General features: G+C 45.2%; 2 protein-coding genes across 3 annotated transcripts; both read right to left on the bottom strand.

The window, feature by feature from the left end:
- Window positions 1–113: 113 nt before the first annotated feature.
- Window positions 114–21979, bottom strand: LOC110500590 (segment polarity protein dishevelled homolog DVL-2). Of its 2 annotated transcripts, none has more exons than XM_036957990.2 (14): window positions 21426–21979; window positions 11521–11590; window positions 10085–10245; window positions 9384–9493; window positions 8746–8966; window positions 8545–8614; window positions 7975–8114; window positions 6158–6234; window positions 5973–6040; window positions 5174–5305; window positions 3100–3231; window positions 2566–2742; window positions 2107–2340; window positions 114–1938 (listed from the first exon to the last, which is right to left on the bottom strand). In XM_036957990.2, exons 1-14 carry the CDS (start codon window positions 21584–21586, stop codon window positions 1373–1375), a joined length of 2319 nt encoding a protein of 772 aa, XP_036813885.2. In that variant the 5' UTR covers window positions 21587–21979; the 3' UTR covers window positions 114–1372. The 2 variants fall into 2 exon arrangements, with proteins under 2 accessions (XP_036813885.2, XP_036813884.2); XM_036957989.2 differs by having other exon boundaries at window positions 10046–10245; window positions 21426–21953.
- Window positions 21980–22103: 124 nt separating this feature from the next.
- LOC110500875 (uncharacterized) lies at window positions 22104–24637 on the bottom strand. The gene has a single exon (XM_021578397.3). It carries the CDS (start codon window positions 23145–23147, stop codon window positions 22500–22502), a length of 648 nt encoding a protein of 215 aa, XP_021434072.1. The 5' UTR covers window positions 23148–24637; the 3' UTR covers window positions 22104–22499.
- Window positions 24638–26515: the final 1878 nt, after the last annotated feature.

The raw sequence follows: 26515 nt of genomic DNA on the forward strand, positions 1-26515 counted from the left end.
CTTCAAAGAAAACGCATATCATAGCGCCATCTACTGTTCTGGAAAGTTGGTGGACATTAATATTTCTCTAAAATCCATTCACAAGATATTGTAAAAAAAAAAAAAGTCTTTCATTTTCAGTCTATTACAAATTTATTCTAAAATACAGAAACAAAAAGTGACAATGAAATCAAACAAGAAGGACACCAAGGTGACACTGCTATACTTCATCTAGCACCTTCATGGTTCGGTTATACATCATCGTTGTCGTCATCTATATATTCCTTCGTACAAAATGGATGCTAACGCGTGTCATTAACATACAAAATATGAGGCAAGAGGATGAGGGGAAATCACAGTTATTTGAAGAGAAAACTCATGATTCAATCCCAAAAGTACAGTTTTTGGTGTGTCTTCGTCAGCCTGAAGTACCATTTCTTATGCCACATAGTCCTAGACATGGTTACAGTACATGGTACCCATTCTTGTCATTTGAGGTCTTTATCCTCTGATTGCCAGACAGAAGTTTGTCTGTCATTGTTTGACCTATAGCTTCACAAGTTCACTATTCTATACTATTGCATTTACATGAAGTTATTATAGATATATACAAAGGCAAAAATAATACAATAAAAACTAGTTGGCACACAAGTTCATGAAAAAAAAAATGGGCTTGATGAGACATAATACATTTCATACATGTCTTTTAGGAGGCTAATGGCTGAAAATAAGGCACTTATGAGTCACGTGATACAGCCCCAAATGCCATTATCAACACAACATGATCAATTTCACCTATAAAAGAGGAAGTGGCGCCCTCTACTGTCCGAGTCCTCTCAGTACACTTGGCGACAGCTCATTTGGCCAGTTCGTTACTTCAGTCGTTTCAATGAACCACCACTACAGTTACTCACACCCACCCAGTCAGCCAAACGCTATTAACTAAATGTTGGAGATAGGAACACAAGCATTTCACTTCAACCGCAATCACAAATGCTAAATATGTGTATGTGACCAATAGAATTTGATTTTGAAATCGGTGATTTCAGAAGCAGAACTAAACCAATACACACACGTTTTAAATAAAACGAGAAGAGTTGCTTTTCTGACATGGAGAGTCCAGCAGCATGTTTCAGAGTTGCAAGTCAAGATGTATGCCAGTATATTCAGAAAAGGGAAACCAGACATGATGCATTTCATGTCTTTTATGATACTGTGCCAAAATTCCTCTGACTCACTGTTGAACCCTGTTCTTACCAGACATGAAATGAGTGACACCAATCTACTAGGTCCTAATCAGACCACAAGCATAGACTAGAATATTCAGTCCCCAAAGAGTGAAACTCCTAAACCTCACATCAATAGTCACTCACTTCACACGCACATCATCAGACTACATGACATCCACAAAGAACTCGCTGGGGTTGCCCATGGCTAGGTGGAAGGACTGGCGCGAGGCCGTCAGCTCGGGGGGAACAGAGCCCAGGTCACGGGTTGGGGGGGCCCCGGGTGGTCCTCCAGGGACAGAGGGGCCCATGCCCGGGTGCATGGGGACCGAGGGGTGCTGCTGGGGGTACTGGTGGGGGTGTCCCATGTTTGGGGGTCCCATGTGTGGGTGTGGGTGCTGGGGCACCATCATCACCATCATAGGGTTGTAGGGCATGGGCATCCCCGGGGGATAGGGCGACATGTGGGGGGGCGGTGGCATGCGGTGATGATGATGATGCGAGCGCTGTGAGGAGTGGCTGTGCTCGCTAGGCGTGGCCGAGCCGTGGCCCCGCCTCAAGCTGCTGCGGACTGAGTATTCTGATTCGCTGCCGCTGCCCGAGCGAGAGTCCCCCCCTTCCCCTCCTCCAGAGGGGGACTTTTCTCCTCCTCCCGCCGTACTGCCTTGACCCCCCTTACTGCCTCGTCGCCTCTCACCCCCCTCGCTCCGCGTTGACCCACTGCTCCGGCTCCCTAGGGGGACAAACACAGGGGTTAGAACTGATTACAACTGCCAGCTCTCACACATTTATGGTTATTTCTTTAGTTTCCATAATGCTGTCACAATTTGGACATTGGCCACCAATGTGACACCCTCCCCGGACATCTTTCCCTCCTTCCCTACCTCCCCCTTGGTCTTACCTTCACTGTGCTGACTGGCTGTGCCCGTGCTGCCTGGAGCGAAGCTGTAGCTGGACAGCTCGTGGTAGGGTGGGGGCTGGCTGGAGTAGGGGTGGGGGTGGGGGTACTGGAAGGAAGGGAATGAGTGTAGCAGGGGCCAAGGCGTGGCCCCCGGGAGGGGCAAGGGGGCCAGGGTGTCCTGGTCGGAGGCCCCGCTGGAGCCATCGTTGTCAATCAGGGACAGGTTGGCCATGTCTGGGGGGGACGGGGAGGGGAGAAGTAATGAGGGAGGGGAGAAGGAGAGAGAGAGAGAGTTCAACTTTAACTGGTTGACGAACTAGTTTGGGCAAAGGGTTTGAATAAGCTCTTACAGCTAGAAGATATAGGCATTAGCCTTTCAACAAATAAATTCATTCAAATAAAAAAATCCAAGATATCAAAATGATTTTTCTTCAGCATAAGTGCCCCCCTGGTACTCACAGTTCTCACAGTCGCTGAAGTCTCCGAAGATGTAGTAACACTGTTCTGAGAAGGTGATCTTGTTGACCGTGTGGCGGATGAAGCCGGCCTTCAGCAGGTTGCTGGCGTACTTCCTGGCCTCGCGGCGGTCCTGGAAGCCCTCGATGTGGTGGTACAGCCACTCCACCACATCAGAACCTGGAGATAGACACACACACACGAGAGAGAGAGACGCGAGAGAGAGAGACACGCGAGAGAGAGACACGCGAGAGAGAGACACGCGAGAGAGAGAGACGCGAGAGAGAGACACGAGAGAGAGACACAAGAGAGACACAAGAGAGAGAGACGAGAGAGAGAGAGACACGAGAGAGAGAGAGACACGAGAGAGAGAGAGACACGAGAGAGAGAGAGACACGAGAGAGAGAGAGACACGAGAGAGAGAGAGACACGAGAGAGAGCGAGGATGAGGAAAGAGTGTCATTAGTTTGATCCCTTTAAATGTTTCCTTTTTATCTTGATACAGAGGCCTGACTATGGCCCCATGCTCTAACTCACCCAGGAAGGCATTGGGGATGGTGATCTTGAGCCACATCCTGTCTCTGACCTCCAGGCCAGACTCTGGGGAGGCCATGGCCTTAGCCACCGACGCCATGTCAGAGTGCAGGGACAGGTTGAAGTCATCAAAACCTGGAGTGATACAGAAGGAGAGAAGGAGTAAGAGATACAGGAAAGGAGAAAGGGAGAAAAAGAGAGGGGGAGATAGAAAAAGAAAATGAAGAAGATAGATGGAGAAATAAAAGGAGAGAAAGGGGGGTAGGTTTGAGGAGAGAGATATAAACTCAGCAACAAAAAAAAAGAAACGTCCATTTTTCAGGACCCTGTCAAAGATAATTCGTAAAAATCCAAATAACTTCACAGATCTTCATTGTAAAGGGTTTAAACACTGTTTCTCATGCATGCATGTTCAATGAACCAATTAATGAACATGCACCTGTGGAATGGTCGTTAAGACACTAACAGCTTACAGACAGTAAGCAATTAAGGTCAGAGTTATGAAAACTTAGAACACTAAAGAGCCCTTTCTACTGACTCTGAAAAACACCAAATGTCAGATGCCCAGGGTCCCTGCTCATCTGCGTGAATGTGCCTTAGGCATGCTGCAAGGAGGCATGAGGACTGCAGATGTGGCCAGAGCAATAAATTCCAATGTGAGATATAGCTGATCTTCCTCACAGTGGCAGACCACGTGTAACAACACTCGCACAGGATCGGTACATCCGAACATCACACCTGCGGGACAGGTACAGGATGGCAACAACAACTTCCCGAGTTACACCAGGAACGCACAATCCCTCCATCAGTGCTCCGACTGTCCGCAATAGGCTGAGAGAGGCTGGACTGCGGGGCTTGTAGGCCTGTTGTAAGGCAGATCCACACCAGACATCACCGGCAACAATATCGTCTATGGGTACAAACCCACCGTCGCTGGACCAGACAGGACTTGCAAAAAGTGCTCTTCACTGACCAGTCGCGGTTTTGTCTCACCAGGGGTGATGGTCGGATTCACGTTTATCGTCGCACGAATGAGCGTTACACCGAGGCCTGTACTCTGGAGCGGGATCGATTTGGAGGTGGAGGGTCCGTCATGGTCTGGGGCAGTGTGTCACAGCATCATCAGACTGAGCTTGTTGTCATTGCAGGCAATCTCAACGCTGTGCGTTAGAGGGAAGACATCCTCCTCCCTCATGTGTACCCTTCCTGCAGGCTCATCCTGACATGACCCTCCAGCATGACAATGCCACCAGCCACATACTGCTCGTTCTGTGCGTGATTTCCTGCAAGACAGGAATGTTAGTTCTGCCACGGCCAGCGAAGAGCCTGGATCTCAATTCCATTGAGCACGTCTGGGACCTGTTGGATCAGAGGGTGAGGGCTAGGGCCATTCCCTCCAGAAATGTTGGTGGAAGAGTGGGGTTACATCTCACAGCATGAACTGGCAAATCTGGTGCAGTCCATGAGGAGGAGATGCACTGCCGTACTTAATGCAGCTGGTGGCCACACCGGATACTGACTTACCTTTGACCCCCCCTTTGTTCAGGGACACATTATTCCATTTCTGTTAGTCACATGTCTGTGGAGCTTGTTTAGTTTATGTCTCAGTTGTTGAATCTTATGTTCATACAAATATTTACACGTTAAGTTTGCTGAAAATAAACGCAGTTGACAGTGAGAGGACGTTTCTTTTTCTGCTGAGTTTAGAAAAGGAAGGGTAAAAACCGAGGGAGGTAGACAGCCATCATTGACCACATAAAAAAGATCTAGTCTAGAAGAGAAAGACAGATGTGGCCGGTGCTTCCTGTGCCAAGGTCGGGTATAAAACGCCTGGCACGCGACAAAGGAATGGATAGACCACAATAAAAATAAAAGATAGAGAGAGGGAGGAGGGCAGAAATGAGAGAAACAGAGAGGAAAACAAAGTAAGAGAGAGTAGACTGGGGGTCAGTCAAGTGGAGAGAGAAAGAGCGAGAAGGTAAATGTTTAAAAGAGTGAGAAAGTTGAAAAGAGAGCGGTAATATGTAGAGAGTAGCCAAAGAGAGAGAAGAAAAAAGAAAGAGCGTGCAGTACTCACGTTCTGTCTCAGTGACAGAGGTGGTGGTGATGGTGCTGAGAGCAGAGCTGCCGGTGTAGGGAGGGTAGGCCCCCGCCAGGGCTACCGAATGGCTCACCCATGCTGCTGGGTCTATGGGCCGGATTGGCTCATCTACAGCGAGAGGGGGGGGGGGGGGGTGGCACACGAGATCTCAAAAATTTAATTTCTTTGGCATTTCATAGGATAAAGTATTGATGGCCCCACTATACAGAGTGTACAAAAGATTAGGGACAGCTGCTCTTTCCAAGACAGACTGACCAGGTGAAAGCTAAGATCCCTTATTGATGTCACTTGTTAAATCGTCCTCAATCAGTATAGATTAAGGTGATGAAACAGGTTAAAGAAGGATTTTTAAGCCTGGAGACAATTGAGACATGGAGTGTGTATGTGCACCATTCAGAGGGTGACGGGACAAGGAAATATTTAAGTGCCAGGCGCTCAGGTTTGAGTGTGTCAGAACTGCAACTCTGCTGGGTTTTTCATGCTCAACAGTTTCCTGTGTGCATCAAGAATGGTCCATCACCCAAAGGACATCCAGCCAACTTGACAACTGTGGGAAGCATTGGAGTCAACATGGGCCAGCATCCCTGTGGAACGCTTTCGACACCTTGTGGAGTCCACGCCCCGAGAAATTTAGAATGTTCCGAGGGCAAAAAGGAGTGCAACTCAATATTAGGAAGGTGTCCCTAATGTTATGTACACTCAGTGTCAAAGACCATAGAGACAGAGTAGCTGTACAACTCTGTGGTAGAGACGAGGTGTGCAGGCTGCTACTCACTGCGGGGGAGGGTGAAGTAGCCCTGAGGTGACGGGTCCCAGCACTTAGCCACTGTCAGGATGATGGGCCTGAGGGAGAGACAGAAGGACAGGTCATCATCGCGTGTCAACTGGCATTTCCCATTGAGCGCAGGCAAAAGGGCTGGACCGTGTAAATGTACTGAAGTCCTTAGGTCTGAAACGCACCCCGGTTTGTGCACGATCTCCCTCAGCACGCGCACCGCGTCGTCGTTGCTCATGTTCTCAAAGTTGATGTCGTTCACCTTGAGGAGAAAGAGAGTCCGTAGATATGAACGGTCCAACTCGAGAACAAATGCCTCATGTAATCAATTACCAGTTATATATACAGTGCCCTGCGAAAATATTCGGCCCCCTTGAACTTTGCGACCTTTTGCCACATTTCAGGCTTCAAACAAAGATATAAAACTGTATTTTTTTGTGAAGAATCAACAACAAGTGGGACACAATCATGAAGTGGAACGACATTTATTGGATATTTCAAACTTTTTTTACAAATCAAAAACTGAAAAATTGGGCGTGCAAAATTATTCAGCCCCCTTAAGCTAATACTTTGTAGCGCCACCTTTTGCTGCGATTACAGCTGTAAGTCGCTTGGGGTATGTCTATCAGTTTTGCACATCGAGAGACTGACATTTTTTCCCATTCCTCCTTGCAAAACAGCTCGAGCTCAGTGAGGTTGGATGGAGAGCATTTGTGAACAGCAGTTTTCAGTTCTTTCCACAGATTCTCGATTGGATTCAGGTCTGGATTTTGACTTGGCCATTCTTACACCTGGATATGTTTATTTTTGAACCATTCCATTGTAGATTTTGCTTTATGTTTTGGATCATTGTCTTGTTGGAAGACAAATCTCCGTCCCAGTCTCAGGTCTTTTGCAGACTCCATCAGGTTTTCTTCCAGAATGGTCCTGTATTTGGCTCCATCCATCTTCCCATCAATTTTAACCATCTTCCCTGTCCCTGCTGAAGAAAAGCAGGCCCAAACCATGATGCTGCCACCACCATGTTTGACAGTGGGGATGGTGTGTTCAGCTGTGTTGCTTTTACGCCAAACATAACGTTTTGCATTGTTGCCAAAAAGTTCAATTTTGGTTTCATCTGACCAGAGCACCTTCTTCCACATGTTTGGTGTGTCTCCCAGGTGGCTTGTGGCAAACTTTAAACGACACTTTTTATGGATATCTTTAAGAAATGGCTTTCTTCTTGCCACTCTTCCATAAAGGCCAGATTTGTGCAATATACAACTGATTGTTGTCCTATGGACAGAGTCTCCCACCTCAGCTGTAGATCTCTGCAGTTCATCCAGAGTGATCATGGGCCTCTTGGCTGCATCTCTGATCAGTCTTCTCCTTGTATGAGCTGAAAGTTTAGAGGGACGGCCAGGTCTTGGTAGATTTGCAGTGGTCTGATACTCCTTCCATTTCAATATTATCGCTTGCACAGTGCTCCTTGGGATGTTTAAAGCTTGGGAAATCTTTTTGTATCCAAATCCGGCTTTAAACTTCTTCACAACAGTATCTCGGACCTGCCTGGTGTGTTCCTTGTTCTTCATGATGCTCTCTGCGCTTTTGACGGACCTCTGAGACTATCACAGTGCAGGTGCATTTATACGGAGACTTGATTACACACAGGTGGATTGTATTTATCATCATTAGTCATTTAGTTCAACATTGGATCATTCAGAGATCCTCACTGAACTTCTGGAGAGAGTTTGCTGCACTGAAAGTAAAGGGGCTGAATAGTTTTGCACGCCCAATTTTTCAGTTTTTGATTTGTTAAAAAAGTTTGAAATATCCAATAAATGTCGTTCCACTTCATGATTGTGTCCCACTTGTTGTTGATTCTTCACAAAAAAATACAGTTTTATATCTTTATGTTTGAAGCCTGAAATGTGGCAAAAGGTCGCAAAGTTCAAGGGGGCCGAATACTTTCGCAAGGCACTGTATGGCTATCTAGTTACCCCGGTCAGTCACACACACACACCTGAAGCAGCATGTCCCCGGGTTCGATGCGTCCGTCGGCAGCCACCGCCCCTCCCTTCATGATGGAACCGATATAGATGCCCCCATCCCCTCTCTCGTTACTCTGGCCCACGATGCTGATGCCTAGGAAGTTATACTTCTCTGTGGGAGGGAAGAGGATATCGGTTATTTCATCTCAAACTTTTAGGAAGAAAGTTCCTTGAGATAAAGAACCTCTGAGAGGTGGTGGTAAGAGTTGGTGGAAAACAAAAAAAAAGTGACAGCAAGTGAAGAGAGAAGGATAGAGACATGACAGGAGGAGAGAGGGGAGGAAGTGGTAGTGAGACATGGAGTTCAGGTCACAGGGCAGAAATGTGTTGGGAGGGGTGGATGTCAATAGCCTGGTGAAGCAGACTGAGCGCTTAAGTTCCATTTCACTTCACAGAACGTGAGCTACACACGCATAGTACTGGTTAGGTGGTCTAAAATAACGAGTGAAAAAGCTTGACAGTCAATGAGAGGGTCAAGAGAGATGGGTGGAAGACATGAGAAGGGGAGTGGTGTCGGGGAACAGACGGCGAAAGATACTGACCCATGTTGAGCGTGACGGTGATGATGTTTAGAGACATGGTGGAGTCCGTCACGCTGCTGAACGACGACGCCTGGGACAAGAAAAGGGAAAACGCAATCAATTCCAACGCAGAATGGGACATTTCTGACTTAAACGGTTTATGTCGCAAACTTAAGTCAGAAATTAAGAGAGGGGGGGAAGAAGGAATAGTGCATTCATCACCCTTTCTAGCCTGGGCGGGCGCTGTTTCTTGCGCCTGCGGTGGCGTTTGAGCAGCCTGGACGCCGTGCTCTGCTCTGTGGAGCTGCTGAACCGGCTCATGGTGTCGTCATCCTCAGAGTCACAGAAACTGGTGGTGTCCAGCTCGCTGCTCATCACCGTGGTAGCGCTCTCATAGCCCGCTAGGTGGCGCTCCATGCGGCTCTGGCCGTTTATCCTAGGCCCTGACGCACCAGAGATCGAGAGAGCAACAGATAGGAGAGCAGGGGGAGAAGAGGAAGAGAGATAGAGGGGTTAACTATGGATTTCACGTTTATTCATGTTATCAATGTCAATTGCTATTACCACTAGAAAAAGGATTGCGTTCAGTAGACAAAACATTTTGAACCGGGAAGCCTGACATTGCCCAATAAGAAACGCTCATTGTCATTTTCCATTGTAAAATGTTCCATTACAGTGCCCTACTGAACATGACCCAGTGCCGTTCCATCATGGTTCGTCAATAGTTACCACAGCCACAAAGTCCTAAACCCTGCATATTTAACAATTGTATTTTTATGATTTAGCCATTTTGACTTTGTGGCTGTTATATCTAGTGGAAACCATCATGTGACAAAGGGCAGGCGGTGCAGAGTGCTCACCATGTTGCTCCATGGCCTCCCTGTGTCTGGGTCTCTCTCTCCTGAAGGACACCACAGACTCTGTTTCTGTCTGGTCATCCAGGTTCTCCACACTGCCTGCTGCATTGGGACTGCATAGGGGAGAGGGTTAAAGTAGGGAACGCTCTGGAACATACATTATTAATAAAACACAAATAGCAGCGCACACCTAATGTCTAATAATATAGGCCACAACACAGATCGTATTACAACCTATGAGGACAATGTGTATGAATAGGAAGCAATGGATTAAGCCTAGTTAAGGTTGGGTTCAAATAGTATTTGAAATCTTAATTTTCAAGAACTTTGAGGGATTACTTTAGTCTGCCTTGAGTGCTAGATGGGCGGGTTTGTACTTTTGGGGCCATTCCACTGGTCCCATTGCACCAGGAAAACTCTATATAGTGCAGCTAATGATTTTAAATACTATCTGAACCCAGGTTTGCAGTGTATTATAACCTAGACAGCCAGTAACTAGACCCTGTTCCCAGGCCAGGTGCTTACTGTCAATAGGCGGCACAGGCTCAGATCATGTTCAAATGGGCCGTTGTATTTAACAGTAGGTAACATGATAGCTGGAGTGACTGAGGTATTCTGTCATAGTATACGTTAGATACAGTACGAGATACATTAGAGTAGCACACTGATTATTCGGGACTGTGGGAGAGGATGTGCGCTCATACTGGAACGATGGGGGTCTGGAGTCACCGATGCCCCCGGTCCTCTCGACAGGTGGGGGTGGGAGAGGAGGAGGGGGTGAGGGCGGGGGCCGGACTTCTGCTGGGGGTGGAGGAAGGACTGGTGGTACTGGCTCTGCTGCTCCTGGCGTGTCTGATGAAACCAACTGAGGAGAGCGGGAGGGACAGAGATTTGGAAGGGGATGATGGTGAGGATGGAGGATAAAAAAAATTACAAAATAAAATAAAACATTTAAAATTAAAATAAAACAGGTGGAAGAAGAGGATTTATTATTCTAGTTTTTGTTGTCAGTCAATTTTTTAGGTTGTTAACTTTGTTTTTTACTCAAAGGGCCTTCAACGGGCCGCCAGTTGCCAATCCCTGACCTTGCGCAAGGCATCCAATTACCTACTCCCTACAGACCCAACATACTCCTCCTACACAGACCAGTCTGCCTGGAGAGGGGCTAAAAAGCCAACAAACTATCTTTCAACAAAGATTCTGGGTTTCTATACATTTCAATTTCTCTATGACAAAGGAGACTGAACAAAGCATCCATTCAAATGTGTTCTAGTTTCATGGATACAGTTCTGTCCTGAACCTTCCCCTGTTTTGATTGAATATCCCCTCTAAGGTGTCAGAGACACAGTGCCACAGAACACTTCTCCCCCTTTCTTTTCTTTAAGCTCTCTTCCTCCACCTCGTTCTTCTAAATGGCTGTTTGACTATAGAGCAGTCATCCCTCTGGGACCCTCCACCCTATCATGTGTCAGTCCCTATGGCCTCCTCTCTTTGTCCAACCCTTTTAATCCCGCTCTCTCTCCTTTCTTCTCCTTCATATGCACTTGGCAGATGTTTTCCTCCCAACCGGGACAAGTCACAATGTTTTGTCTGCAGGACTCATATCCTGCATGTTCTTTAGGGTAGGTAATATGATCATAAGTGAGGACATTTGAGGACGTAGTTACATTCACAGACCAAGGTGTTCATGATAGTGGGTTTTTGTCAGTGCCCTTTTAGTAGTTAAAGCAGGGTCATAGCCACAGAGGTCGGTAGAGAAATGGCCGCCATGTTGGCACCAAACATTCCATGACAATAGCGTTCTAATTGGCATTCTTAGAAGATCGTGTAATGGTCTTGGAACTTGACGCCAATGTGGAGATCGTTTTAAACTCTGAAACTCAGACTGAGTTTGCCAGAGTCTGTAGCCTACATCTCTGGCTCTGGTTCAAAGCTCACTTTGAGCAGTTTATGATACATTTGAACTGATAGGTCCAACTCAGCAGTATTGTTCCGACTTGGGAACTTGACTTTTACAATTCGGTCCTGGAAAAATAGTTTGTAGCGATTCAGGAATTCCCCCTCTGTCTCCCTTCTACTGCTGCCCTTTCACTGGTCCAAGATAGCTGTGGACCGTCTAACTTTACCAGTTTGCCCTTACCCATGACACCACTCGTCCGTTGAAGCAGGGGAGCTTGGCACTGTCGTCTGAGATCTCTTCCTTCACCACCCTTAAAAAAATAGAAGAAAAAAGAGATGAGGCTAAGTGAAAACACAGAGACAAACACATACTGTAAACCCATACGCAGAGACCGACGTAAAGAGCAACACGAGGACACCGCTGCGTTCGTTTCCCAATGACTCAGCGTCCTTACCAAACCACAACGGAGATAGATACACACTCCCTACAACTACATCTGAAACTCTCACGGACCAGCCATTGTTTCTTGAGACTTAGGAATCCATCACTCTTCTTTTCCTCTGCATCCACTTATACAACATCAGTGAGACAGAGTCTGCTGTGTAATATTTGTCTGTCTGAGCCACTATGTTATTACTGCAGTACTTAGGACCTGAGCTTGACATGAGTACTGTGTAGAGGAAACATTTAACCGACTGCCTAAAGACTTACAGCTAAGCTTTTTCATCTTAATTTGCCTCTACGCCTGATGTTTTGTGTGTGTGGTTTGGTTGGCCAGTGTGTGTGTGGGGGGGGGGGGGGGGGGGGGGTGTAGTATGGTCAGCTCTGCCCAACTCTGGGGTTTTGTAAGCAGCTGTTGAGGGTTGGTTTTATGGGTGAGTGTGAGCAGCTGTTGTTTTGAGTGTAAGCAGCACAGGGACAGATTGTTGTGGGCACCGGGGAGGCATGTCACAGGCTGGAGGCGGGCCTTGTGTGACAGTGCTGGAGTGGGTGAATGTGAGAACCCGTCTTTACCCCCTATCGTGCCCTCTTTGTCATCTCTCGCTCTCAGTCTCTTTCAATCCTTTCTCTTGCCCTCGGTCTATCCTGTTCTTTCTTGCTAAGAGGTCAGACTCAGATTGCGTCCAGAAAGGGACAGATGCAACATTCTATCCCTAACAGGGTAATAGTCTGCATACCTCACCATTCCAAACAAAATGACCTCCCCCTCAAACTATTTCACCAACTCACTCAAAAATGTCTCAAACACAAACACATCTTGGAAATTCAGAATCCCCTTGGAATCCTAAAACCTGACATTCTTGCCCAGCACCTCCCTCCTAGCCGTTACTTCTTTGCCTCGCACATCCCAAGCAAACACACGTTTTCTCTCCCATCTACTAATCTCTCGCACAGCACACCCAAAACCACCATTCACTTCGACTACCCCGACCCCTCTCCCCATGCTCCCCACCCCACTCTCTTCCTGTTGATTCTGCCACGGCCAGACACCAAGCAAATGGCCTCTGTCCAACCCCTGGTCCCCGATCTGGTCTGCTCTGTTCCACACTGCTCAGCTCTGCTCTGACTGCCACACACAGCCTGTCTGACAGCTGGCTCGCACTCCAGGAAACAAAACGCAAACAGAACAGGCAAACACACACACCAATGCTTTAGTTACTTTACTGAGGCCTCAGGCTGACTAGCTCTGTTTTGATTGGGCAGCTGACTCATTTGAGCTGGGTTTAAATGTAGCCTACTTGTAACTGACTCTCTTGAGATGTTTCAAAATGTTGTGGTTGTGGTAGAAGTAGGCTTAGGTCTAACGAACCCAGGAGTCAGACACTTCCAACGGCTTGACTACAACTCACATTTTTAAAAATGGATTTAACCTTTATTTAACTAGGCAAGTCAGTTAATAAATTCCTATTTACAATGAGGGCCAACCGCGGCCGAACCCTAACGACGCTGGACCAATTGTGCGCCACCCTATGAGACACCCAATCACGGCCGGTTGTAATACAGCCTGGAATCAAATCAGGGTCTGTAGTAACGTCTCTAGCACTGAGATGCAGTGCCACCCAAGAGGCCCACTAATGAAGCTGGAGCATTTGATTGTTTTAGTGCCCGTTTTAAAAACATAACATGGTGTCTTGGTTTCGCGTTCAGTAACATCCGAGATAGACATCAAAGTATGTTTTACTAGCTTTACAAAACTTCAGCAGTTTAACTGCAAGTAATGAGTTTAACAGAAGCCCTAGGTCTCATCAGTCAAACTCCACCACAAACATGCATTCCATTCAACCTAGGGAAATGCACAACTGACAGGCAGCCACCAAAGAAAGATTAATTGCGAGAGCAGACAGCTCTTTCAGTCTGGAGGATTTAAATGGGAGAAAAGAAGGAGAGAGAGAGCGAGAGAAAGAGGAGAAAGGGAGGTATACAGGGGTTGCAGCCAGCCAAGCTAGGGTGTTAGGGGAGACAAAAACTTGGTCCAGTTCCCAAAAGGGAAGAAAAGCTGAGGATTTCACAAGCTCATGAAGAGAGAGAGATGGGAATTAGTGATGAGAACAGCCAGGGTAACAGCCAGGGTGAGAAGGGTTTTTCTTCATTGTGGTGTCCAATGTAAAGACAGTATTTATGCCGGAAGTTATGCTTTGACCCATATTTGGATACTAGTATGTTTGCCTGGTCTTAGCTATGAGAGATCAGGAGGGGTGTGATGGATAGAGATGGTTTGGCTTTCTTTGTGCAGTCATTGACCCCCCACATCCACTACGTCTTTGATAGGCGACAGTCATAACGTTATGGGACATTGTGCTTATTTAACTCAATTAAATACTATTATAATAGCCTAACAGGCCAACCAAATGTGTCACCTTGTTGCATTAACTGTCTAAAGATAAAATCACAAACCCCTATTCCAAACATTAGATCAACTCAAGCGTTTCCCCCTTCTCATGACACTTATTTTCTCCCACTAGCCAATTTTGTAACTAATTGGCGACAGATTTTCACGCAAATATTCTAAAATCTACATAAATAAAATATGCAAATTTTCCCACCAGAGATGCGTTTCCATCAAATGCACTTGTTGCAGATTAGTCTGTGCGTGCCGACGTAGTACACATAAAATGTGTTATCCCATGTACCGAATAAAAAATAATAAGTAAAACGGGTTTCCATCGCATTTTCAACTCTACTGATGGTTTTGGCACAGAAAAATGTTGCGTTAAATAGCAAATTTGCCAACTCTGGTTTTGGCATGTGAACTCTAGCCAACAGCTCGCAGATAGTGCGAGTATAGCCTGCATGAGATTATTATGGACAGAACAGCAACAATATTTGCCCAACATCAATAATAATATGCCAGAATAAGCCCCTTGATAATTATTGGAAAGGGACACCCTGTGAAGTTAACGGCATGCTTTATCCAAGTCGTAGTGGGAGGACTACACAACATGTCATTACGTTACTCCAATTTTACTTCGATATGATGGTTATTACATCCATATATGCATATAGAAGCATTTCCAGCTACATTTCTCCCATAATTACATTTTACAGACACAAAAAGATCCCACCTTGTCTAGCGTACATATAGTTTACAGACAAATGTTCTGTTTCCGTCAGGTCTGTTGTGGTATGTTTTTTTATCCGACATGTACTTTACTCGCATAAAAAGGTTGGATGGAAACCTGGTTACTAACCACTAACCAGGTTTCCATCCAACCTTTTGGTGCGAGTAAAGTACATGTCGGATAGAGAAAAATACCACAACAGACCTGACGGAAACAGAACATTTTTAAGTAAACTTTCCAAATGTCGACAAAACAAAATACACTAGACAAGGTGGACTCATTTTGGGTCTGGAAAATTAATTGTGATAAAATGTCGCTGGAAACCCTTTTATGCACATGTAATAATAACCATCATATCGAAGTCACACAATAACGTGTGGTCCCCACTAAGACTTGTAGGGAAAGCATGCCGTTTATTAGGCTACAGATTAAATAAGTTATGATGAACTTCACAGGGTGTTGAAAGTGCAAGGTGATGAACTTGATGCTCCTTTCTAATAAATATTAAGGGTCTTATTCTGGCGACATGATCAAATGCCGTTTGACAAATCAAAACAATCTTGCTCTTCTGTCCATAATAATCTCATGTAGGCTATGCCTGCACTGTATATCTGCGAGCTGTTGGCTAGAGCGCATGTGCCAATACTAGAGTGGGCACACTCGCTATATAACACAAACATGTTATAAAGGAAGCGGATCCTTTATTCGGATCACCAACCAGGACATTGGATCTAATCAAAAAGGCCGACCCAAAACAACGTTGCTGCAGAAGAGTTAGACGGAGCAGCCTCCTGGTCAGACTTCAAAGGCATGCACACCACCCATCGTTTCCGAGTATATTACTCGCCAATGTCCAGTCTCTAGACAACAAGGTAGACAATTAGGGCATATGTTGCCTTCCAGAGAGACATCAGAGATTGTAATGTTCTCTGTTTCACGGAAACATGGCTCTCTCGGGATATGTTGTCAGAGTCGGTACAGCTACCGGGTTTCTTCATGCGTCGCACCGACAGAAATAAACATCTCTCTGGGAAGAAGAAGGGCGGGGGTGAAGGCTTCATGATTAATGACTCGTGGTGTAATCATAACAACATACAGGAACTCAGGTATTTTTGTTCACCAGACCTAGAATTCCATACAACCAAATGCAGACCATATTATCTCCCAAGAAAATTCTCATTGGTTATAGTCACAGCCGCGTATATCCCCCCTCAAGCGTATACCACAACAGCCCTCAAGGAACTTCACTGGACTTTATATAAACTGGAAACCATATATCCTGAGGATGCATTTATTGTAGCTGGGGATTTGAGGATTTGAGAACAAGGCTACCTAAATTCTATCAGCACATTTTTTTGTAGCATTCACGTGGGAAATACACTGGACCACTGCTGCTCTAACTTCCTTGATGCATACAAGGCCCTCCCCTGCTCTCCCTTGGGCAAATCCGACCACGACTTAATTTTGCTCCTACCGTCCTATAGGCAGAAACTCAAACAGGATGTACCCGTGACAAGAACCATTCAATGCTAGTCTGACCAATCGGAATCCACGCTTCAAGATTGTTTTGATCACTCAGACTGGGAAATGTTCCGGGCAGCCTCAGAGAATAACATTGATTTATAAGCTGATTCGGTGAGTGAGTTTATAAGGAAGTGCATTGGAGATGTTGTACCCTCTGTGACTATTAAAACCTACCCTAACCAGAAATCTTGGATAGATGGCGGCATTCGCACAAACGTGAAAGCGCGAATCACCGCATTTAACCATGGAAAGATGACTGGGAATATGGCCGAACATAAACAGTGTACTTATTCCCTCCGTAAGGCAATCAAACAAGCGAAATGTCATTATAGGGACAAAGTGAAGTCGCAATTCAATGGCTCAGACACGAGATGTATGTGGCAGGGTCCACATGCAATTACGGACTACAAAAAAAAAAACAGCCAAGTTACGGACACCGACGTCTTGCTTCCAGACAAACTAAACACCTTCTTTGCCTGCTTTAAGGATAATACAATGCCACCGACGCGGCCCGCTACCAAGGACTGCGGGCCCCCCCTCTCCTTCTCCGTGGCCGACGTGAGTAAGACATTTAAATGTGTCAACCCTCGCAGGGCTGCTGTCCCCAGACGGCATCCCTAGCCGCATCCTCAGAGCATGCGCAGACCAGCTGGCTGGTGTGTTTATGTACATATTCAATCGCTCCCTATCCCAGTCTGCTGTCCCTACATGCTTCAAGATGGCCACAATTGTTCCTGTACCCAAAAAGACAAAGGTAACTGAACAAAATGACTATCGCCCCGTAGCACTCACTTCTGTCATCATGAAGTGCTTTGAGAGACTCGTCAAGGATCATATCACCTCCAGCTTACCTTCCACCCTAGACCCACTTCAGTTTGCATACCACCCCAACAGTTCCACAGACGATGCAATCGCCATCACACTGCCCTATCCCATCTCGACAAGAGGAATACCCATGTAAGAATGCTGTTCATTGAGTACAGCTCAGCATTCAACACCATAGTACCCTCCAAGCTCATCATTAAGCTTAAGGCCCTGAGTCTCAAACCCACCTTGTGCAATTGAGTCCTGGACTATCTGACGGGCCACCCCCAGGTGGTGAGGGTAGGAAACAACATCTCCACTTCACTGATCCTCAACACTGGGGCCCCATAAGGGTGCGTGCTAAGCCCCCTCCTGTACTCCCTGTTCACCCATGACTGCGTGGCCATGCACACCTCCAACTCAATCATCAAGATTGCAGACGACAACAGTAGTGGGGGCTTGATTACCAACAACAACGAGACAGCCTACAGGGAGGAGGTGAGGGCACTGAGTGTGGTGTCAGAAAACAACCTCTCATTCAACATCAACAAAACGAAGGAGATTATCATTGACTTCAGGAAACAGCAGAGGGAAAACCTCCCCTATCAACAGGACAGCAGTGGAGAAAGGAGAACATTTTATGTTCCTTGGCGTACACATCACGGATAAACTGAAATGGTCCACCTACACAGACAGTGTGGTGAAGAAGGCGCAACAATGCCTCTTCAACCTCAGGAGGCTGCAGAAATATGTCTCGTCACCTAAAACCCTCAAACTTGTACAGATGCACAATTGAGAGCATCTTGTCGGGCTCTATCGCCGGCTGGTACGGCAACTGCACCGCCCTCAATCGCAGGGCTCTCCAGAGGTTGGTGTGGTCTGCACAAAGCATCACTGGGGCAAACTACCTGCCCTCCAGGACACCTACAGCACCCGATGTCACAGGAAGGCCAAAAAGATCATCAATGACAACAACCACCCGAGCCACTACCTGTTCACCCCGCTACCATCCAGAAGGTGAGGTCAGTACAGGTACATCAAAGCTGGGACTGAGAGACTGAAAAACAGCTCTCAAGGCCATCAGACTGTTAAACAGCCATCACTAACACAGAGAGGCTTCTGCCTATTTACAGACTTGAATCATTGTTCACTTTAAATAATGCAACTTTAATTATGTTTACATATCTTAAACTACTCATCTCATATGTATATACACTATTTTATACCAGCTATTGCATTTTGCTCATGCCGCTTGGTCATCGCTCATCCATATATTTTTACATCTACATATTCTTATTCCATCCATTTAGATTTGTGTGTATTAGGTAGTTGTTATGGATTTGTTAGATTACTTGTTAGATATTGCTGCACTGTCAGAACTAGAAGCACAAGCATTTCACTACACTCGCATTAACATCTGCTAGCCATGTGTAATTTGATTTGAAATGTTTGAGAAAACCATCAGTAGAGTTGACAATGCAATGGAAACCCATTTAATGTGTTTTTAAAAAAAAAAGTGTTACATGGGACATCGAGAAAGGTGCAATTGCGACCTGCAATTCAGTGCGTTCCTGCATGTGGGCATTCCAGTATCTGCAGGGACACCTACTTATACTTCTATTGAACCATTTTTAAGATGCGGGGGAGTTCCAGTACAGTAGGTGGTGTTAATGCACAATAACGTTGGATGCCAGCCACCAATAAACCCCACAGAAGGGGTGGGGCCGACAACAGCTGCTGGCTAGCCGTACACCGGTAAACAGCGTCCTTCGTCCCTGCATTTCTGTCAACGTTGCCGAGGGCAGATGTTCGGCAGGCGGGAGCGAAGGACATTGTCTGCTAGCTTAGCCAACTAGTCCAGTACACAACAGGCGGGAGGCGACACTGTGTGCACGTTAGCTAATTAACACACGGTGTCCCTAACTAGCGAGTTAGCTAACACAGTGTCGCCGCAGCCCTCCGCCCTCGGTTTTCTCCAGTGCACAGCATGCGAGAGTGACACTGCGTGCTAGCTAACTAGCACACGGTGTCGCTAATTAACAAGATAGCTAGCACACGGTGTATCCCCCATCCTCCCACCAGCTGTGCTAGCGGAAGGCGGGGTGACAACGTGTCCTTAGCCCCCACCTGGCAGGCACTGTTTTCCCGCAGTTCTGTTAACCTCTTAGAGCTCTAGGGGCGCTATTTCATTTTTGGATAAAAAACGTTCCCGTTTTAAGCGTGATATTTTGTCACGAAAAGATGCTCGACTATGCATATTCTTGACAGTTTTGGAAAGAAAACACTCTGAAGTTTCAGAATCTGCAAAGATTTTGTCTGTAAGTGCCCCAGAACTCATTCTACAGGCGAAACCAAGATGATGCATCACCCAGGAATTAGCAGAATTTCTGAAGCTCTGTTTTCCATTCTCTCCTTATATGGCTGTGATTGCGCAAGGAATGAGCCTACACTTTCTGTCGTTCGCCCAAGGTCTTAGCAGCATTGTGACGTATTTGTAGGCATATCATTGGAAGATTGGCCATAAGAGACTACATTTTCCAGAGGTCCGCCCGGTGTCCTTTGTCTAAATTTGTGCGTAATCTTCAGGTGCGGTCATTTTCTCCTGGGATTCAGGAGAGAAAGCATGTATCCAAGAACGATGTATCAATGAAGAGATATGTGAAAAACACCTTGAGGCTTGATTCTAAAAAACGTTTGCCATGTTTTCAGTCGATATTATGGAGTTAATTTGGAAAAAAGTTTGCGTTTTGAGGACTGAATTTATGGATTTTTTTTGGTAGCCAAATGTGATGTATAAAACGGAGCTATTTCTAATACACAAGGAATCTTTTTGGAAAAACTGAGCATCTGCTATCTAACTGAGAGTATCCTCATTGAAAACATCAGAAGTTCTTCAAAGGTAAATGATTTTATTTGAAGGCTTTTATGTTTTTGTTAATGTTGCGTGCTGGATGCTAACGCTAATGCTAACGCTAAATGCTAACGCGAAATGCTAACTCTAGCTAGCTACTTTTACACAAATGATTGTTTTCCTATGGTTGAGAAGCATATTTTGAAAATCTGAGATGACAGTGTTGTTTACAAAAGGCTAAGCTTGAGAGATGGCATATTTATTTCATTTCATTTGCGATTTTCATAAATAGTTAACGTTGTGTTATGCTAATGAGCTTGCTGATAGATTTACACAATCCTGGATACAGGGGTTTTTTCATAGCTAAACGTGACGCAGAAAACGGAGCGATTTGTCCTAAACAAATAATCTTTCAGGAAAAACTGAACATTTGCTATCTGAGAGTCTCCTCATTGAAAACATCTGAAGTTCTTCAAAGGTAAATGATTTTTTTGAATGCTTTTCTGTTTTTTTGTGTAAATGTTGCCAGCTGAATGCTAATGCTAAATGCTACGTTAGCCATCAATACTGTTACACAAATGCTTGTTTTGCAATGGTTGAGAAGCATATTTTGAAAATCTGAGATGACAGTGTTGTTAACAAAAGGCTAAGCTTGAGAGATGGCATATTTATTTCATTTCATTTGCGATTTTCATGAATAGTTAACGTTGCGTTATGGTAATGAGCTTGAGTCTGTATTCACGAACCCGGATCCGGGATGGGGAGATCAGAAAGGTTAACAACAGTAAGGGCAGGGGTTCGGCAGGCGGTAGCGACCAGCTGGCTAGCAAGGCATACTCCGGGGGTGGGCACAAAAAACCCCAGATAGTTTTATTTCCCTTTTGAACCCGGGGAGGGGGGATGGACCAATGGGGTACTTGGCGGGGGTGTTCATGAAGTAACTATTTGGATGCTCGAGGGGGTGGGGCAGGAACGCCCCGAATTACACACCATTGAATTTATATGTGCACAATGTCATCACGCACAGCCTTTAATCTGCTGCAACAGGTCAATTTGATAAAAACATATCTGGTGGGAAAATGCGCATGTTTTTTAATGCAGTTTTATTCATATTCGCATTTAAATCTGTAAACATAGTTACTGAATGACACCTTTCATTTGCAACATTGGATCATGCAAGTTGATCCAGTTAAATGGTTACCAGTTAACTTAACTATTGTAACTGTCGTTAATAAAGTGTAGCAACAGTTCACCCTTTGTGTCTTTGGGAGTATAGTCAAAGATAAATAAACTTTGCAACAATGTATCTAATCAACTACTGGACTCGGGTTGGTTTTCTTTATCAGAATTTGCCTGAAACCCACAACACGACACCGCACAATCTTGCATCACTGGCTCTCACTTACCCGAAGTCCTGGTCCATAGACTTAAAGAAGAATTTGTAGTTGGGCTTGTTCAAGACCTGTTTAAAATCCAACAAAGTGATATTTTCGGCAGGAATCTGAATCTTCACCAAATACGGCGTCTCCTCCTCGTCGATGTGGTATATTATTTTGGTTTCCGCCATTTCACCAGCAACTTTTTTTCAGCTGTACCACACAAACTATGGAAGAGAAAGGTAGCTAGTTAGCTAACACTAGCTATGCTAACGGGAGAAGAGGGTGAGGAGAAGTGCTCTTACAACACTAGCCAGCAGTGAGTTTGCCCTGGCCAGAACTAATAAAAAAGTTTAACATCTACTTATATCACGAACATATCGCCTTAGTTTATATCCCCCAAAGAAAAATATATAATTCCCTAACGGCGAATGGGTTAAAAACCACGCACACGCTACATTCACAAGATCCACTACCCACAATTTCTCCCCCAACAAAAACATAAGGGGGGGTCTAAAACTTTTCTCCCGACTATTACAAGCCAACGCGGCGTATGACGTCAGGTATGCTCCCTTTACGTTTTCGCTCAACGTGCCACCGTCTGTCTGTATCCAATGGTCTGTAGAAATATTCCAGGAATTTTATTCCACAACATAATTCATCTTCATGATGATAACCGTTATGCTAAACACAAGTCAAAACATGAAACAGACATGAAATGCTTTTAATAAATAGCCAAGGACTGTAGTACAATGTAATAATAAAAACTCCATTAATGCCCATCTTTACAGTTGAGAACGGCCTATATTACACCACTAGAGGGAACTCTAAATCAGTGCATAGCAGAAAACAGAGCTGTATACAGAATTTTCTGAACAACATTAGCGCTACTTACATCAACTAAATCTGATTATGAGGCTGTATACATCAACTTTGATCTTGTAAGCATATTTGTATTTTACAGTTTCAAGGCTGTTTGAGGTAGGCCTATAGTTCATTCTGGATCGAGGCCATATTCAAATATTTTGACAATACACATTTCCTTACTTTAGAAAGTAATCAAGGAAAGAAGAAAGGATGCATGTAAAAGTGTTCATCCTCCCCTCATTTGCAGAAGAAGCTTGGCCCGAACACTACCGCCACTATGCAGGTCACCCCAAACAACACCCAGAAGACCACGGCTAGCAGCTGCACACATACCAGGGTCCTCCTGTGGTGCTGCAGCACCTCCACCTCATCAACCAGTCCTCCACCTCCGCTGTGGGGCCTATCGCTGGGGTGCATCTGCTCCACCCGGAGGCTCACTGTGGGCAGGATGATGAAGCGAGAATCCCTGCTGGCCTCCAGGGAGAGGACCACACTCTGAGTGACTGTGGCCAGTCGGGTGGCCACCGATGTGGGCATGCGGAAGGCCATGGGCGGCAGCTGGGCCAGGATGCGGGAGTTGCAGGGCAAGGTGACAGGGTCCCCTGTCTCCAGCGTGGTGGGGTGGCGGCAAAGGGGGCAGGAGATGGCAGGACTGGGAGGGCTCTGGGGGTCCGAGGGGTCAGTTGGATACGGGGACAGCTGGATCCTCTGGAGGCACTCGGTGCAAAAGACATGGAGGCACTCCAGCATGCGAGGACACTTGCTGCTCTGGTTGTACTCCTGGTAGCAGATGGGACACTCCACATCTGTGGACTCCCCTAGGCTGGGGGTGGCTGCTGAGACTGGGTGCCCCTGGAAGAGCACTGGTTCCGGGGGCTCAGCCATGGTGAGTGAGAGGGTGAGATGGAGGTGGGAATGGGAGTGGAAGGGGGAGTGGGGGTTCAGGGTTAGACTGCTGTAGGGACTGTCAGATGTTCTCTTGTATGTCTGCAGAACCTGGAGGGAGATATGATATGATCAAATGTTGATTATATTCTTATATGTACAGTATACGTGTTCCTATAGTATAGGCCATTTCATCCTGTTTCAGTATGTGTGTAACATAGAGAAAATAAAATTGGCCTATATGGGGTTAAAACGTTAAATCGATGTAAAGCCTGCCCCCCCTACCAGTGGGGAGCTGAGGAAATACAGTGCCTTGCGAAAGTATTCGGCCCCCTTGAACTTTGCGACCTTTTGCCACATTTCAGGCTTCAAACATAAAGATATAAAACTGTATTTTTTTTGTGAAGAATCAACAACAAGTGGGACACAATCATGAAGTGGAATGACATTTATTGGATATTTCAAACTTTTTTAACAAATCAAAAACTGAAAAAGTGGGCGTGCAAAATTATTCAGCCCCCTTAAATTAATACTTTGTAGCGCCACCTTTTGCTGCGATTACAGCTGTAAGTCGCTTGGGGTATGTCTCTATCAGTTTTGCACATCAAGAGACTGAATTTTTTCCCATTCCTCCTTGCAAAACAGCTCGAGCTCAGTGAGGTTGGATGGAGAACATTTGTGAACAGCAGTTTTCAGTTCTCTCCACAGATTCTCGATTGGATTCAGGTCTGGACTTTGACTTGGCCATTCTAACACCTGGATATGTTTATTTTTGAACCATTCCATTGTAGATTTTGCTTTATGTTTTGGATCATTGTCTTGTTGGAAGACAAATCTCCGTCCCAGTCTCAGGTCTTTTGCAGACTCCATCAGGTTTTCTTACAGAATGGTCCAGTATTTGGCTCCATCCATCTTCCCATCAATTTTAACCATCTTCCCTGTCCCTGCTGAAGAAAAGCAGGCCCAAACCATGATGCTGCCACCACCATGTTTGACAGTGGGGATGGTGTGTTCAGCTGTGTTGCTTTTACGCCAAACATAACGTTTTGCATTGTTGCCAAAAAGTTCAATTTTGGTTTCATCTGACCAGAGCACCTTCTTCCACATGTTTGGTGTGTCTCCCAGGTGGCTTGTGGCAAACTTTAAACAACACTTTTTATGGATATCTTTAAGAAATGGCTTTCTTCTTGCCACTCTTCCATAAAGGCCAGATTTGTGCAATATACGACTGATTGTTGTCCTATGGACAGAGTCTCCCACCTCAGCTGTAGATCTCTGCAGTTCATCCAGAGTGATCATGGGCCTCTTGGCTGCATCTCTGATCAGTCTTCTCCTTGTATGAGCTGAAAGTTTAGAGGGATGGCCAGGTCTTGGTAGATTTGCAGTGGTCTGATACTCCTTCCATTTCAATATTATCGCTTGCACAGTGCTCCTTGGATGTTTAAAGCTTGGGAAATCTTTTTGTATCCAAATCCGGCTTTAAACTTCTTCACAACAGTATCTCGGACCTGCCTGGTGTGTTCCTTGTTCTTCATGATGCTCTCTGCGCTTTTAACGGACCTCTGAGACTATCACAGTGCAGGTGCATTTATACGGAGACTTGATTACACACAGGTGGATTGTATTTATCATCATTAGTCATTTAGGTCAACATTGGATCATTCAGAGATCATCACTGAACTTCTGGAGAGAGTTTGCTGCACTGAAAGTAAAGGGGCTGAATAATTTTGCACGCCCAATTTTTCAGTTTTTGATTTGTTAAAAAAGTTTGAAATATCCAATAAATATCGTTCCACTTCATGATTGTGTCCCACTTGTTGTTGATTCTTCACAAAAAAATACAGTTTTATATCTTTATGTTTGAAGCCTGAAATGTGGCAAAAGGTTGCAAAGTTCAAGGGGGCCGAATACTTTCGCAAGGCACTGTAGGTTGCAAGTTCAAACCCCCGAGCTGACAAGGTACAAATCTGTCGTTCTGCCCCTGAACAGGCAGTTAACCCACTATTCCTAGGCCGTCATTGAAAATAAGAATTTGTTCTTAACTGACTAGTTAAATAAAGGTAAAAATAAATTAAAAATAAACTTTAAAAAAGGCGGAACAGTGAAAGTAGAGAAACAAAGGAGGACAGGAGCTGTGGATGGAAGTGATTACTGGGGCCTACACACACATACTCTCTCTCTCGTTGTGTTTGAGGTATTTCTTGCTGCAGGCTAGGTAACATTATAATGGTGTTGCGCTAACAACACCAACGCGAAGTTCATACAATGCAGAAGAACATTCTCAGGCCTACTGAGTTTGAATTCCACTGATAGTTGACTAGTGAAATATAGATTTGTTTCAAGTAAACTGCCAATGATCTAATCTCTGAGCGTTGTTCCACTGCTGCATAATAGGGCCAATGAACCAAAATATGCAATTCAAGTGTAGCATACATTATGGCAAAGGAGTATACCCACTGTATTGTACTCATCTGATATTTCCTCAGGCGTTTATGTGTTTACCTCATTAAGATCACAGTGTACTTTCATAAACAGTGCTATTCTAGTCCCAACCCTCCACTCACACGGGACAGAGCAAGGCAAGCCTGACTCAAGAGAGCAGTTGCCTAGCAGTAGGGATCTATTTTGTATTGGGCCACGGGAGCAGAGATGGTAAGAAACACATTTACAACTGGAATTGATCTAGCTGTACATGTAATAAGATCAAAGTAATGAAGTTATAGCTTTGATTTTGTTCAATAACCTCAATAGATATTCCACACAAATTTGGTCAACATTTACCCTGTGTAATTTGGTTGACAATAATTCTAATGACTTGTTCCAACTCCTAGACATGCACAGACACAAATGACACAGAATGGCAAAACATTAGGGCTGAGTTAATCAGTTAACTCATGTTACGTTTTTGTAATTTTAGTACATGCATTTTTTTAAATCATTATTACCGGTAATCAAATTGTCTGAAAGCATTCAAAATACATTGAGAACATACCAAATACATAATCTTTGCCAGTGTTTCCCAACCGGGAGTACGCGTCCCCCAGGGGGTATTTGGTAGAAGAAAAAATATTGGGATTAATATTACCAAAAATATATAGTACATTTACTAAAATGTTATTACGCAGGAAAACATTTACTGCGGTCACTGGTGTGAAATATGTAGTTATTTTAGATTTTTAGGCCTACTTTTTGACTTTACTGGCCTCTGCCTGCCTGCCGGTTGGCTCAACGTTTGATCCTCTGCTCGCGCCAAGTGCTCGTGATCCTTTGCTCCAAGGGCTATAATGCCTGCTGCTGTTATCCTGACAGAAACTACGAATGATAAGACAGAAGTAGATGCACTGAAGACGTTACAATTGTCAAATAAC

The sequence above is a fragment of the Oncorhynchus mykiss genome, chromosome 21 (genome assembly GCF_057628025.1).
Source record: "Oncorhynchus mykiss isolate SJ-2025 chromosome 21, ASM5762802v1, whole genome shotgun sequence".
Lineage (NCBI taxonomy): Eukaryota > Metazoa > Chordata > Actinopteri > Salmoniformes > Salmonidae > Oncorhynchus > Oncorhynchus mykiss.

Bases quoted from the DNA above. Each gene is read 5' to 3' on its own strand.
- LOC110500875 (XM_021578397.3), bottom strand. From the start codon at position 23,147: ATGGCTGAGCCCCCGGAACCAGTGCTCTTCCAGGGGCACCCAGTCTCA.
- LOC110500590 (XM_036957989.2), bottom strand. From the start codon at position 21,586: ATGGCGGAAACCAAAATAATATACCACATCGACGAGGAGGAGACGCCG. The intron at 10,246-11,520 runs GTAAGGGCAAAC...CGCTCTCCTCAG, and splicing joins ACGGACGAGTGGTGTCATGG to TTGGTTTCATCAGACACGCC. The intron at 9,494-10,045 runs GTGTGCTACTCT...TCCCCTATGCAG, and splicing joins CCCACAGTCCCGAATAATCA to TCCCAATGCAGCAGGCAGTG.